At 39.3% G+C, this 16,667-nt stretch overlaps 1 protein-coding gene across 1 annotated transcript; it reads right to left on the bottom strand.

Moving 5' to 3' along the window:
- Nucleotides 1-8,661: 8,661 nt before the first annotated feature.
- On the bottom strand, nucleotides 8,662-9,809 carry BDKRB2 (bradykinin receptor B2). The gene has a single exon (XM_050898038.1). It carries the CDS (start codon nucleotides 9,805-9,807, stop codon nucleotides 8,662-8,664), a length of 1,146 nt encoding a protein of 381 aa, XP_050753995.1. The 5' UTR covers nucleotides 9,808-9,809.
- Nucleotides 9,810-16,667: the final 6,858 nt, after the last annotated feature.

Raw genomic sequence — 16,667 nt, 5'->3', positions numbered from 1 at the left:
TTTTTTTAAATTCTGAAGTGAACAGGAGATGTCTTTGAAATGAAAGAAAGGGACTGCAAAAAAGAAGCATAAAATTCCAAAAGTTGTCTCCCATCAGTGGTGTAACAAACATTTAACTGCTGGAAATTCTTTGTTAGTGCTTACTGATTATTATAGGCTAGATCAATCCATGCTTCATATGTGCAATGTGAGAAATGTTCCCAGCATTGGCAAGGATGGAACTTCCTCTACATCCTATGAAATTTCCTCTCTTTGCTGCCATTGTTTAAAGTGGCACAGAGGAAGGAAAGTGCCAATTTAGTATAAGTAGTTCTGTATGTCTCCTCCAGCCTGATGACAGAAACAGATATAGTCGAATTCCAGCTCCCCGAGAGTCGTGGGTGACACAAAGCTAGCTTTGCACCCTTCCCTGCCCTTTCTCTTACTCTTATTTTACGTGCTATGTATAACTTTAGCAGGATGGTGCCCATTTCCCCAGAACTGGGAATGCTACTCACTCTCTGTGTGCATCGCTTGTTTGCTTAACTTTGCATTCGTTTGTTCCCTCTCAGTTCCTCCCATCCTGAACTTTGGGTTCAAAATTACCGTTAGATTAGACAGCTTATTGCCCTCAAATGTCAGCAGCTGTAATAATAAAACATTGACTTCTCCAAAATCTTATGCTCAAAATCTTGCCTGGAGGGAAGGCCTCTGCAGCTCCAAATTCACAGCACTCTTCTCCAGCTCAAAAATTTCATTTCAGTTCAGCTGGAGAGAGGCAGCCCCAACCTCCAAAGCATTTAGGCTTTTATAGCATTGGCAATACCTTTATTTCTCTCTGGTAACTCCGTGTGAGATTGTGCAGGAATGAGAGCCCGGGTAAAACGTTATTCTCCCGTGAAAATCCACTGGGTTGCCAGAGCCACCTCCTGCAGTGACTTTATTCTCCTGGCATTGTCATGCTTGACCATAGTGCCTGGATCTTGTTTTTTACAGGCATTCAGTCTCAGAATAATTATGGTAGGCAAGACGTTACTGAGCCTGTGGTGACATCTAACATTTCAGTATTTCATATCCAAGTGGAGCATGTCAATCATAAAAAAGAACGCATTTTAAAAAATCAGTATTTTGTGGTCAGTCATCCTGAATGTTAACTTTCTGCTACAGCTATTTAACACTGCTCTTTCAGTTTCTGTATTTTTACACCAAGGAGATAGCTAAGGATGGAGTTTCTGAAGAGAGCATTTAGGGCCGTCGTTCATCCTTTTTACATATATGTACAGCCCTAGTGATGTCTGTATCTGAGCAGCTTGCAATACTTATCTCTGTGATGCCTCTAGGAATTAGTTAAGTACTAATATTCCACATCATGCAATTTGGTACTTAATGCACAGAACATTTTTCATCATTGCAGAATTAAGTGAGCAGCAAAGTTTTATCAGAGTTCCTAAACTCACTCAAGCTGGCAGTCTTGTCAGGGAACTGGGCTACAACTCAAGTTAACACAACTCTCTGGCTTTGAACATCTTCCCTCACAACAGTCTGAATGTTACCAAGTTCACTGACAGTCTCATGCAAACTAAGATAATTTGAGAGGATCTAAAACTGCAGAGAAGATATATAGAGCAAATAAATGGCTGATTAGCATCAAAGAGGCTATTTGTGAGACAGCAGGAATCTAACCTTTTTATAGCAGGAGGCTGGCTAAGGTGTGAGAGTAATGGAAGGAAATCTGTAACGTTATATGTCAAAAGTAAGTAATGTAGAAGAAAGATAACAGTTACACATTTCCTTTTGTAAACAGGATTATTACTTTTACTAAATATAGAGGAAAAAGAAGTGCTTATTTCCCTTGCTTGTCCATTTTCTGATGATTTCTTGCTATCAGTTTATGCCAGTCACTTTGCACACTTTGGATGTGATCTCTTGGCTGGAGCCACGAATTCATTCATGATGGGCTAAACTAAAAACTTCAGGAACATTTACTTTCCATTGCAACTTAGATTTTAGCCACAGCTAAATCTGACTTCTTGTTCAGCTAGCAATTGTACATGAAGTTTCTGTACAATTTGTCATCAGGACAATTTCTTCAGAGTCTACTAGCCAGGGTCTGAGCACTACCAAAAGCCACAAGCCTTTTATAAACTTAGAGCTCCAGATGTCTTCTTGACAGAAAATGCAATTAATTTTCAGTTGCTTAATTTCATTTCTTTTTCAAAAGCAATTTTCTTCTGTAAGTATTTTTAAGTATTTAGTGCTAATGGACAATTACCCACAGGAATGGTTTTCAATTTATGTACTTAACATGTTTCAGTCATCTTTTATGCAGATAATGACATATTTTTCCTACTTTGAACTAATTTCTGATTAATTTCCACGTACAGTGAATCTATCACCATTATTACTAGTAATACATATTACCCAGTTAGGATCATGTGTTCTGGAAACACTAAATAAATACAGCTTGAGCTCTGGGAACAATCTTAAAAGTAAAGATTAGTTTGAAAGAGAAAATTCTGCAAACAGCTAAACATGTTCAGCTATGAAGACATTTTATAAAATGAATCATGTTTTTACACATAAAGAGAACTAATCCTGACCTTCAGAATTAGTTTCATGGTGAAAAAGAAAGCGAAACTCTTACTAGACTGCACAGCTCAGAACTGAGAGCACAAAAGATTTTTTTTAAATAAAAATATGTGAAATAATTTTAATAAAGGTAAGACATTAAAAACAGATAGACATACCTACTCCTTGTCCTTCCTGGCAATTTAGGCAAAGTTTCAAATTCAGAAACAGTTGGTAAATAGCAGTACAGAGGTTACTGAGAGAATTCAAAGACGCATCCTGAGGCACAACTGAGTGACTGAGTACTGTCTGAGTGCTTTGTTGGCCATGTACAATGCGTGAGATGTTACATTTTGGAAGAAAGCCCCATGGTTTGGGTTTTTGGTTTTTTTTTTTTACTTCTCCAAATGTCAGCTGTAGTAATTTTCAAGGCATGTGAAATATTTTGTTCTCATTGTGAAATCATATAACCCAGATGCCGTGACTCTTTTCCTCCTGTGACCACTAAATAAAGCTCTCAAGTAGAGGTCCTCAGCAATTAAAAGTTCCTGTGTATGATTAACTATCACTGTAACAATAACAATTTTATCAACAGCTCTGAACTGCCCTCTCAATGCCAATGCACACGAAGACAAACTTTGAACTAGGTTTTTGTTGTGGTGGGAGCTCCTTCCTCTGCCAGCCTGGGGGAGGACCATGTCAAGGAGCTGGGGTTAAACCAGAACAGGTATATGGGAAGGGCTGCTGAAACATGGACCCACTAAACCCCATGTCAGCCTTTCCACCATTTTTGAAAAGCAATGTCTTTTGCACCCCACTATAGGTGTCTAGGGCATGAGTGTCTGTGAACATTACTTCTCAGTGGTGCATGATGACTGCTCTATTTTCTCAAGCTCGCACTCATAATAATCTTTTTATCTGATTACCTGCTGGGACCTTGTAGCCTGACACTGGTTGTTTATAGATTATTTTTATCTTTTTCATTCTGATTGTCCTCTGATTAGAGCAATACTTTTAAAAAAATTCATATCTGATGCATCTCAGATTTTAAATACAAAACTCCTTTAAGTATATCTGTGTAAATAGTAGGGGTTTCCAACTTTTTTTTAAAAACCAGTGAGAAATTATCAAGGGACTGGAATGTTATTTACTTATATGAAAACATTCTTCCCATTGGCTGCCTCCCCAACCCATGCACCATCTTTCTGAATTCTTATTCAACTGTGTCCATTCTTGTTTGATAAGTGAGGCTGCATGGTGATAGCTTATTATGAACTTCCCTGTCATTATGATAAATACTTTTATTCCAACTTTTTATTCATTAAAAAGATACTAAGTTAGAGTTATGCAAACACCGGTAAAACTGACAAATTCGAAAAATTGTTCCTGTTAACACCATCATACTGGGGAAAACTCTAAAGAACCCAACATTTAATTTGAAGATTTAAAATATATAAATACTTTTATTTGAACAGCATCCTATTTAAACATTTACTTATTTTATTAAATAAATGAAACAGTATAAAAAAATACACCTCAAATTAAGCTATATGCTTCACTTCTGTCCAAATGATTTTTTTTTAATATCTTGATCAAAACTTTTATTTTGGTAAAGACCTGAAATATACAACATTTTTTGAATGATGAATATTACCTAAGGAATCCTAATAACCTACAGGAGATCAATCTCTGAACAACACATCCCACACTGACTCATTAGGGTAAGTGCAATACAACAGCAGATCTTCATCACTTTCCAAAACTTCCTCTTTGCTTACGCTAGTGCATTTCTGTGTTTAAGTTATTTTTTCCATAAAGAAGAACATTTGAGCAATAACAAGAAGTCTGGAATTTGTCCTTGCTTGGACGTGAATCTCCAGGAGCCACCAACATCCACATTTACTCACAGACTCTGAATAGAAAACTGCAGCTGTGTCTAAAATTTATATGATAAATAACGTAGTCTTACGAAACTCATCACTTCAAAATGGGATAAAAATATTGGTTTGCAAATCCAACTCCTCTTTGTAAATCTAGTTTCTTACTTTCTGTTGTTTTTCATCGCCATCTTTAGAACTTTTTTCAATAGTGGAGAGAGATTCAAGATTGGGAGTCTATACATTTGGTGGAAATAATGAAAAGAATATGCACTGCTGTAGCTCCAGCTCTTAAACAACTTAGAACAAGTCCACATAAGAAGCTGTAACTTTATACAAAAAGGGGATTTAATTTATTATTTCTTTGCAACTTGGGTCTTCATTTCATCCTGTAGAAAGCATATAATGATTTGGTAACATTTTACAGTTTGCATAGATGTAATGGACCACAAATTAAAGGAATGTGAAGGATTAGTTTAAAACCATCTATATAAGAGTCAACAGTTAAAAGTTTTTTGCTGTGTATACATAATTAAAACATATCTGTCTATTGGTGCCTTCAACTCAGGATACTCACAGCACATTAGTTTATGTTTTAAGCTTATATGATCTTCAGCCACCGTGTCTATGTTGACTTTCCTGCAAAAAGTACACATTCTCTAGAGCTGCATAGGAATTTACAAATGCTAACTGGGCCTCTCTGATCAGAAAGATTAAACAAATATGTTGACGAAGGCAGAGGTAAGACTGTTTGCTCAATTATTACACACATTACGTGGCAGACAAATGGCAGAAATCCAAAAGGTCTTCAGAGTTCTGGCTCTTGGTCCAACAGTTCAGCCATTAAAAATCTTCCTCCTAGCATAGCTGGAGCCTTTAATGATCTGAACAAATTATCTTTTTAGAACAGTATGATTTAACAGTTTGATTTTCTTTATTGAAATGGTTTGCAAATCAACATAGTTATCCGCTCTAACTGTTCATCTGTTCTGGAACAGGAGAAAACTTTTTTGATGTGACCTTGTGATGTAAAATTCTTTGTTCAGCTTGGTTGGATTTCTTTACATATACTGTAGACAGTGCTTGCTAAGGAGAGCTTAAACTCTGGTGCAGTGATTTACAATTCCTAATAAATGATCCTGGTAGCATCACAGTGCAGTAATAATCAAGCCCTAACTGCAGTTTACAGAGACTGAAACAGCAAAATATGGAAGGAGCCAATATTGCCTGGAAACCCAAAATGTGCTGATGGAAGAACATAGTGAAAGGGCTAAAGTACTGCTTGGGGATTTTGGAGACCTGAACCAAAAACCTGGCTTCTCCACAGAAACCCTGCCTAAAAAAGAGCAACCTTGTCCTGTCCACAACAACCACCAGCTGTTTGTGCCAACAGCTTTTAAGATCGACATTTTTTCATTTCAAGTGAAGCCAATAATCAGCCTGAAAAACCAGACAGTGAAAAGATGAGAATTATTCCTGCCCATACTTACTGCAGGCCAGAAATATCAACTGGCTTTGATATCCTTGCTGTTCCTCTGGCAGTGGTCCCCAGCCACCTCCATCGGACCGAATGCGGCAGCCGTTTGCGTGGCCAAAATCTCAATAAAAGATGTGGCAGCCTCAGGTAAAAGGGAAGATGGGAGCAGCTGTGGGAGGGGGACAGGATAAAGAGGAATAAAAAGGTGATGTGATTACAGTTTGACATCTCCAGCTCTGAGATCCTCAGGACAAAGTCTGCCCCAAGAACCCTTCTCATATTTTGCCTTGTTTCTGTGAGAACAGGACAGAGCCAAGCGTCCGAGTGTGACTGTAAACTGCCAGTAGGTAAGAAGTAGCTTGGACATTGCACTTTATTTCTTGGGGTTTTTTGTTACCTGCATAAACGGTACATGCAAGTACTGCACAATGTGTGACTGCGCTGGAAAGTGGGCAAGAATGTGAATTAAACAGTCTGTGAGCCGACATCATGCATTCTGTGGTCTGCAGAGGCTGGTGCAGGGGCTTTCCATTGCTGCTGGTGTCTGTGTGCTTTGAGAGAAGAGTAAAGGCTTTAGGCAGAGGGTCGATCCTGCAAACAGCACCTATAGGCTTTTGTGTACCCCAGGTCCTCACAAAGAAAAGTAATACCTGCTGTTTCATGGGACTTTGAGCTACCAGCAGGCAGAGAAAAGCTACTGAAAAGATTTCAGTATCCTTAGCTGCCTTAATTCAGATTTTAACTTCCAAAGGGACTGAGCATGGTCAGAATTGCTCAGAAATGGGCCCTGAAAAAAAAGCTGACCCAAAGCTTTGAAAGTAGCTAAAATTCTGAGGCTTCAGCTCACTTTCCTTTGGTAGAACGGGAAGCGAAAGGAAGCACCTGCAACAGTTGCACTTCTGACAAGTCATTCCTGAGTAACAGGATACAGGCTAGAGAAGAAAATGCCAGCAAATCTCATTTCTTAAAGTAGTTTATTTTCTGTTGTGCATGCTTACTGCATAGCAAAATAATGTGTCTATATATTTACATGATTTAATGTCATATTAATATAATAACATTTTTATATTTTACTTCTCAGTACCAAATACTCAAAAATCTCTTCCATTGCCTCAGTAACCTCTGTATGGAGTTCCTTTTATTTAACGGTTGCATGAACAGCATGCTTGTGAATGAGACAGTGTTGATAACACTGGAGATTACAGAAAGCCTTGCAGTGTTTCATCATAGGTGTCTTGGACAATATAAAGAATGAACAATAGAAGTATTTATGACATAGGCTTATACTGGATTATTAAAGAAAACCTATGGAAATTATTTATAAATCATCTACAGTGATGTAAATCCCATAGTTTTTATAGCACATCCACACACTTCTAGAGCATTTTTGGGTTTAATTATTTGAAGGTTTAATACAAATTTCCCATCTTAAATGGAACTTTATTGCTCCATTCAAGCTCTGGTGAATAAAGACCACACAGTCGCAGTCTGAGTTTACTTATGTCACCAAACTCCATTATTTCCCTTGGTGGTTTTAAGGCTGTAACCTTAAGTGCTTTGAAAAGAACAAAAAGGCTGTTAGTTTCAGAAGATTTTAGATCTTCTCCAACTCAGTTTTCAATCAAGGTTCCTAGAGGTAAGAGTGCATACTGACAATTCAGTACACTATGAGTTTATCTTCTGTGTAAACTCAACTTAGATCATAAATCCAGTCCAACTAGGGAAAAGCTTTCCTGTATTAAAATCACTCAGATTAACTCTACAAACACAATGTAGGTATTATTAGAGTCCCAAAAGGCCATTCTTGAATACTCTGAACTTTCAAGACTCCTATTAGCTTCAGTTAGATTTCTGAGGCAGTTAGGTGATGTTCTCCTTCATATTCTCAGTTTCTTCTGCTTGTGAGATTATACCAGTTGTGCTGAGCTTTTATATTTCCATTAAATAACATTACAAATACTAACTATGCTTTGTGAATATCAAAAACTAAGTCTCTGAGCTGAAGTGTAGGTATGAATGTAAATAACATTCACTCACTCAAAAGGAGTGAATGCTTTTACCCCGATGCAGAAGGGGTAAAGAATGTCCTGCTACAAAGAAAACTCAGCTAACTTCATGCAGCTGGCTGCAGCCTTCCTTCTGCTACTGCTTTACCTTTTTTGAGCTACTTTCCATACATACAAGCTGATGTAAACCTGTAACTAGCAGGGGAAGAGCAGTTGCAAAAAGGCACATCTTGTCAATCAAAAAATCAAAATAGTTTTGGATGACAGAACAGAGAAAGTAAAAGCCCAGAAGATGGCCACACCTACAAATTCATTTGAATAATAGTCTTACAGGATTTATTTACCAGAACTTACTCAAATACAAGCCCCTTCTATCAAAAATCTAGTCTAACAAACTGTATGGGTACCATAAGTAGTTGCACAATCCTGACAATAGCTTCTATACTGGGGCTCTATTCAGAGAACTGTATGTACATGTATGTACACCTTAGAAATGCAAACATTTCAAATGATACATGCATCAAATATTATTCAGCCATGAAAATGTAAGTATGCTACAAAGTAGGACTCAATCATTAAAAATGTGCAATAACATTAGAAGCAGGCCTCTGTATGGAGTTTCCATTAAGATCAAACCGTTGGTTCCCACAAATGATGAATACTACCACATGTTTATTCTGTGGACCAGTAGTAGATGGATATTAGTGGAGACTGATACGTTAGAAGGCTTTTTTCCTGTAATGAACAAATTGTGCTATCGTGGTAATGGGAAACCAGACTTTTTCCTTGGGCATTCACTTGAAATGGAAGTTCTTAAAGTGTCCAGGGAGTTTTCCATCTGCACAGACTGTGATTTTCTGCACCTCTTTGGGAACAAGTCCTTGTAGAATTCCACAGCCTTCTTCTGGAAGTGCTTCCCGACAATTACATACAGGACTGGGTTCAGGCAGCTGTTGCTAAAGGCGCAGTACATAGCTACCTCGGTCACTACGTCATTGATTTCTTCCAGGCATTTGAAAGTGGGTGAAAAGTAACGGATTGTGTCGATGAACGTGCTGACCTGGAACGGAAGCCAGCAAACGATGAACAGCAAGAGCACAGCAAGGACCAGCATGGTGGCTTTCCTCTCTGTCTGGACTACCTTCAGTTTTTGTAGCTCACTACTTCGTAAGGCTTTGATGATTTGCGTAGTGCAATAGGTAATTACACAGAGTGGGATCACAAAACCCACAATATTCAGCAAGCAGTTGTTTGCAGGCTCCCAGTAGCTGGCTGGATAAACAAGACCGCAGGCTGTGATGTTGTATACTTTGTAATACTGTAAATTTCGGAACACCATTGTAGGTGAACATAAGAGCAACGCACACATCCAGACTACAAAGCTATTCCATTTGGCACAGACAGTTTGTCGCATCCGTCCAAGAGACATGGTTTTCACCAAGGCCAGATAGCGGTCGATGCTTACTAGTGTCAGGAAATAAATGCTAGAATAAAAGTTCATGTAACTCATTACGTTGACAGCTTTACAGAGGAACAGGCCAAAAGGCCATTGAAATTTATTAGAAATATTAATGGCCCAGAAAGGTAAAGCACAGACAAACATTAGGTCAGCAAGTGCCATGTTTGCTAGGTAAATTTCGGCCACTGTGCAGCGACTCTTGTGGAAACACAGGACGGTGAGGACAAAGGAATTTTCTATTGCTCCCAGAATAAATATAAACCAGAGGAATCCAGGCTGAAAATCCTGTAGCCAGTTCCATATATTTGAATTAATACATTCATATTGATTCAGCTGATGCACTCCTGAACTATTGTGGAAATTTGCTGGACTGACTGTGGGCTCCTGGGTGGCCATGATGTTGTAAAGTTGTGTAACATTTTCAGTTGTGATGGAAACCATTTCTGTGCAGAGAAAAAGAAAAAGGTGACATGAGATTGCTACATCTAGCTCATTGCTGCAAAAGACACAATAAGAAAAGCTGGCTCTGCTTTTCCTACTATCCTAAAAAGTGTGGCTTTGAACAGGCTTACAATTCTCTGGGTTGCTTTCTCGTAGACAACCTGCATGCTTGCAGAGAGTTTCACAGGCTTAACTGCTATGGACTGCGTAGACCAATTTTAAGCGGGTGAAACAGAGGGGATAAAGCAACAGCAGACATTGTAACCAACAGGTTAACTGAAGAGAACATTTACCAGCCTTTATTCACTAGAACCAAGCTGCAGCAAGTCTTTTTTAATTCTTTGAGGAGGTTCGTCATTACTTTCTCTTCTTATCTTTGTGTATCGATAGCCATAGTTTACTAAAAGACAGATGTACCTTGTGAGTCTCATGTTGCTCAGTGTTAAGCTCCTAGTTCTGTGGCATGTCCTTCAACATTTTACACCCTCTCCTGTAAAGCAAGAATTGGGTGGAATTCAGTGGTGCTTCCTCCCCAAACAACACCATATTTATTCCCAAATGTTATGACTGTCACAGCAGACATTTAGTTTGCAGCTTTAGTTTGCACTGAGATATTATTCAAATGCAAGACTGGCTTCCCAGATCTGTATATATAATTCTCTGGACTGGGTGAAAGAAACACTGTTTGTCTTTTTCCAGGTCTTTAAAATACCACTGTTTATATTATGGTTTTATTGGAAGCTTTTCAGATGTATTTTTAATTAAGACATTTGTCCGATTCAGCTGGTAACTTGGCAGTAAAAAGGGGACACATTTATAATTCCTGAAAGGATGGGGTTCTCATTCGTGCTCAGGTTGCTGGATTTGTTGGCTGATAAGTGTCAATGCTCGATATGCATATAGACATTTAGATGCAGAATTACTGAAAACTGGTGGTCATATTTTGTGTGCTTAGTTTTAGTGAGAACCAAAAGCAAAGATGAAGACCACATTTTAGTAAGTACAGTAAAAGCAGTAACAAAGGAGACTCTATACTGTAAAATTTATAACAGGGTGTCAGGCAGGACAGGCCAACTGAATAAAACAGGCGACTGGGATTGAGAACCTTGAAAGACAAAGCAACTTAAAATGGATTAATGAGTACAAAACAAAATGTCAGCAACGCACATTTCCAATCCTTCATAACTTGAGCAAAGGACAGTATTTGCATAAACTGGGCAACAACATAAATATTCTCATTCTCCAAATTCATCCTTCCAAAACCTTAACTTTTCAAGCCCATATCTAACTGCAGGAACATATCTCTATCCTCTATCCTGCCTCTTCATTAACCTTGTCATTAGAATGACCTCGATCTTGAGACACTTGTGTCATTTTGGTTTCTGATTGTTTTCAGCCAGCATCTGGAGAACGGGTTGGGGGAGCCTCTTTATTACACAGCATTACATGTTGTAGACACCCGGCCAGTGACCTATGCTTTTGCTGACACTGGTTATCTGGAGCTTTTAGGTCTAGTGGATATGGATTTATTTGTTCTATACTGAAAGCAAACGCCACCTGCAGTGCATGCTATGCAACATTGCCAATATTCTGATTTATGTCCTCTTTTTATCTTTCAGGCGCAAGAAACTACTGTAGGTTGTAAATGCTTTGGTTAAAAATCTTATTTTTGTTTGAGCCCTTCCAGGCATAGCAGAGCACCTGCACCTATAGTGCATTTTTCTGTGACTTTATTTGTTCATATTTCAGCACAACGGAGTATAGGACAATACCAAAATCCTCACTGAAACCCAGATATGCTTGATCTATTGCTTCTGCTTTATCCATTAGGCCAGACTGGACTAGTCTGACACAACTTTATTCTTCCCAAGTTTATATTGGCAGTTCCTTATCACTTGGTTATTCTTTATTATCCTCCATATGTGGATATATTGATTATTTAATATTTTGCTGTCATGTTTTCCAGGTATTTAAACGAGAATGACAGGTTTGTAAATCCCTGGGTCCTCCTATCTGTGCCTTTTAAAGACAGATATTTTGTTTTGCCCTCTCTGGGCTTCTGAAATGTCCCCATTCTCCTTGATTTCACAGACATAAAAGCTGATAACAAAGATTCCCTCTCCTAATTCCTGAACCACACCGGGGTGGGTTGTATACAATCCTGTCACTTTGCATAACTCCATATAGTTTTTAATTTGTTCTTTCCCAATTCACACAAATCCAATTGTTCAAATCAATCATCTTAAATATCAGATCACAATCTTCATTTCTGAGAGAACAAACACAGAGTCATCATTGAACTTCTCATCATTCTCTGAGTTACTGGTTCCCTTTTCCTTTTGGTAACAGGCCTAGACTTTCCTCCATTATCCTTTTACTTTTGATATATTTATAGAAACATTTTATGTTACCTCTTATGTCACCTATTAACTGCAACTCATGTTTGTCCTGATGTTTTTGATATCTTCAATATTCTGAGTTCTTAAATAATACCTGAGATAGATAGCCATAATTTTCTCTAATAATTAATGTCCCTATAGCAAAGCCTGGCATCAAGGTGCTGGTATTCATAAACACTTAAATATCTCAAAGCCCAACTTTTGTGGCTGTGAGAGATGCCACTAACAAATTGCAAACAGCAGTTTCAAGTCTCCCTTTTTGTATATGTTGGCACTTTACACTGTAAAAACACATCGGAAGTGAAATACTAATGGATGATCAACAAAAGGTCATCTGAGAACAGAGAAGTTCTGTTGGGCAATGCAATTAGCAGAAGCTGTTTCTTCTGCCGGTAGCAGGCTGTGAACCAGCAGAAAGAATTGTAAGGAAAAGTGTATTATTTTATACTTTGAGGTTGGATGTATGCACGTATTTAATAAGATATTCATTAGTAATTCAGAGAGTGGTCAAAAAGGCTATGTTGGCAATTTCTATGCCTTTCCCTCATTATATGACTAATAGAAAAAAAACAAACAGGAATTAATTTACAGCAAATAGCAGCTCAAAAAATGCCTACTGATTTACAATATTTTTCCTACACTTAATCTCTTTTAGATTTTTTTTTTTAGAATGGAAAGCCCTAGAATACTTTAAAATAAATTAATTATATCACATTACTGTGGTCTAGGAACAGCGTGCAGGAGCTAGTTAAGATGTGACCAAGTCCATGACATGGGGCTTCTGGCAACCTGCCTTCTTGGTCCTTAGCTCAAGCCCTTCCATAAAGCATTGGTAGAAATGTGGGAGTGAACAAGGTAAAATATGCTAATGATCAATTTACAAACCCTATTAAAATGATGTGTTTGGTGCTATTCTGTATAGCACAGGAAACTCATTTAAAGTATGTTCTTACTGAATAAATTATGATTGACACAGCCGCAGTTTAGAAAAGGGAGTGATTTGTCATTTGCTTATCAGAGTTCAGTGAAACTAAATGTGACCCCTTCACACACTCTCTACAAATACTTTCTATGCAATGCAAGACAGGCCTAATGTCTCAGCTGGGACTCTCAAAAAGATTTTATCTATCTGACAGTTTTGATTGAAACACTGCCCAGCTGAAGCAATCTATCATTACTGATTATGAGGGACTCCTGTGGGGGCTGAATTTGTCCCTGCTGGAGTTCACCTCCTACTGTTAGTTACCTCCTCCTTGACAGTCACTAAAAACATTGCCAGTCACTGTCTCATGTTGTTCCAGAATATTTTTTGCTAATAGCATTGGGCACAAGTGGCAAGGTTTCAACAGTGTGGGGCTACAGGGTGCCCTGTGTGGGAGGCAGTCATGACCTGCCCAGTGCTGGTAGCAGCCAGCCCTCTGCCTCTTGTAGACACTGCCCTGACCAAGGGAGGAGGGCTTTGGGGTCAGCTGATGCAGGGATACGTTGAGCAATGGCTGGATCCTGCCAACGCTGCAAATGAAGAACCCTTGCGGAGGGACTGGGAAGAAGGGGTTAATCAACTGTAGTTGCTGGGCTGTTGGATTGTCTTTACAGGCAAGTGGAGAGGGACCCCAAAAAGGTGGTGGTCACCAGTGCCATGGCCTGAAAGCTCTGAGGGCTGGGCACGGTCACCAGCACACCTTGGTATTGCCTCATAACCTGGTGGGAAGTCCTGCTGGTCAAGGACTGACCTGTATGTACTGTACTTGGGGGAGCATGCCAGAAGACAGATGTGAGATTATCAGGAAGCCAAGGATAACACCTGGAGTCCAGGAGTGTGGTTAATCTTGGAATAAGTGTTGTGTGGAGGGAAAGCCTCCATGCTACAGCCGTACATGCTGGGGCCTGTGGATGTTCTTGAAAGAAAAGAAGCAGGGTATGATGAAGTGAGACAAAAAGCCCTTTAAGGATCAAGAGCTGTGAGCTAAGGAATGGAAGGGCAGGGATAAAAAGGTCAGAGCTCAGTTAATGCTGCTACTGGTTGTGAGCAAGCTCCAGGACAGCGAAGCCATTTGGTGCATTGCTTTACTCCCCAAACGGGGAGATGCCCATGCTGCATCAGGTGAACATTTTTCACAACCCGTTTTGGATCTGGATGAAGCTACTGGACTCATGAACCTATTAGTACCGCCACTAGTGGTGTTAATCTTTCCTTGTACTATGCTAAACATTTGCTTGTATGCTAAGATATAGCGGATAACTTAAACTGTTATGATGGTCTCAGTTATGTGTTTTGCAAGGACAAGGCCTGAAATGTGTAATAAGTATTCAGATTATTGCAATGTTAACTCCAGTAATTTATGGGAGCAAGGGAGGGACTTTGTAATGCATATGTTAAAGCTGTTGTGACTGCTGGTTACATGTTTTGCAGAAACAAGGTGTGAAATTTGTAATTAGTATATACTGAGATTGTCATAATATTAACCTTGCTAATTTAGTCCTCAGGGACAAGAGGTGGAGCCTATAACAGATAAATGTTCAGGCTGTTATGATGTTAACCCCTATAATGTGGTTTTTCTGGAGCAAACAGAATATTAAAAAGTGTAGGTACACAGTCATGATGTTAACCTGTATAGTCTAATCTGTAAGGACAAAGGACAGAGCAGGCCCAAGGCCCCACTAGTCTTCTACTCCAAATGAGGGATTTCTGTGATATATGGTCATTCATGATGAAGGTTGCCTAAAGAGCAGCTTAGTTTTCCATTTATTTCAGGGATTTCTTAACAAGGGATGGGCCTTGTGAAGGATAGGTATGACACCCAGTCTGTAGCATCCTTAACAGTATTTTATAATTACCTAGTTTGTTTTAAGTGCGCCAGTGGCCGAAAGTGTTTTCAGATACATACAGCTGGCTTGCCATACATACATACAGCTTCATATACAGCTGGGTGTCGATGGCATGGAGGAGTTGAAAAGCTGGGAGGACGAACACAGTTTTGAGTGAGTGTCTGCAAACTGAGAGAGGCACTGGCTCACTTCTGACATGGTGCTTTTTTAGAAGACAGGTCAGCTACAGAAAGAAATAGCAAAACACCCAAGGCCTGCCACAGCCTCTCCTCTGAATCTCTGTTCCCATGCAGAGCCAAGCCTGCTTTGATGCTATGTAATTTTTGTGTGGGTTTGTCCTCCTGACTGTCTCTGAGCCCAGCTTGGGCAGCCAAGTGTCCCCTGGTGATGCCTATTAGTCTGGCTGCCTTGCTTCTTCATGCTAGTGTAAAAGCTACAGTAAATGCAACAGAGGAGCCATCAGAGCCGTAAGAAGAAAAAAGTTATCATCTGCCTGACAGATCTGCTGTGACTGAAATGAGAAATACCAGGAGTTTAAAAGCTGCCGTAGGTAAGGGTGGTCCTCTGCAGTGTGGTGCATGCAAGGAAGCTTGTGTCCTGCTGATTCTATGTAAGTACTGCTTCTGCTTTCTCAGGAGCTTGGAGTGCAAACCTGATTGACTCAATAAGTTGTTAAGAGGCTGTAGAACTTCCCCTGAACTGCCTCATTTGTGACCATCTGACAGGTATTTGCTGGCCAAAGAGAGGTAGGTTTCATTTTAGCAGCTTCGGAGGATTTGGTTCCAGGACAATGTCTGTTTGTGATGAAAAGGAGGTGTTTTATTTGGTAAGAGGTTATAACAAAACAATCTCAATGCATATTTTCTCCTTTAGGTCCACACCTACAGGTCTAGCAGGCCTGAAGCACATGTGGTGGGATAGCATAAGTAGAGGCATTGCTCAGCAAGAACCCAAAGGTGTGCTGGAAGATTGAGGTCATCTGTGATGGACTCTTGTTTTTGGAATTAAGTATCAACAAAAATGCAGGTAAGACATCCTCCTTATAAATTCTATACCTTCTCCGTAAGACTTATTTTCAAAACTTCTATTTCAACCTGCTCTTCTTTCAACCTTTACTACTGCAAAAAAGCATCTTTGTCATCTATCTCCAGTGCACCGAGTCTCTTGTTTCCATCTAATCCAAGCCCAGTGGGACTGCTTGTACCCCTATCTTTGGCCTTAGAAGGGGTTTGATTTGTATCTTTGTCTGACTGAATATCAAAAGGCAACATTATCTGGCTCTTGTGGCATCTCTGAAACGTGCTCTGACAGTTACTCAGAATGTCCTTTTAATTGTTTTACTGAGGAGGCATTCGTTATTTTGGAGAGATAGAGGAAGTGTCAGAAACATTCCTAAAATGTTCTGCTTTTACTGAGCCCATGATTTAATTTTTCTTTTCCAGTCTTTGTAAAATGAATCTCTAATGGGCTTTAGCACATTTGAGGTTGTAGATCAGTGGACACTTTTTGTGGCAATGTTAGCTTAAACATTTCCTGTTCTTCATTCACCCTTTGCTGTCCCTTTCTACCCTACGGCTGCCCTTGCAGTTCCTGAGGCTTCATGTTGAACCAGACTGAGGAACTTGACTGGGA

The sequence above is a fragment of the Gymnogyps californianus genome, chromosome 5 (genome assembly GCF_018139145.2).
Source record: "Gymnogyps californianus isolate 813 chromosome 5, ASM1813914v2, whole genome shotgun sequence".
In the NCBI taxonomy this organism is placed as follows: Eukaryota; Metazoa; Chordata; class Aves; order Accipitriformes; family Cathartidae; genus Gymnogyps; species Gymnogyps californianus.
This window is presented reverse-complemented; position numbering and strand designations above follow the sequence as displayed.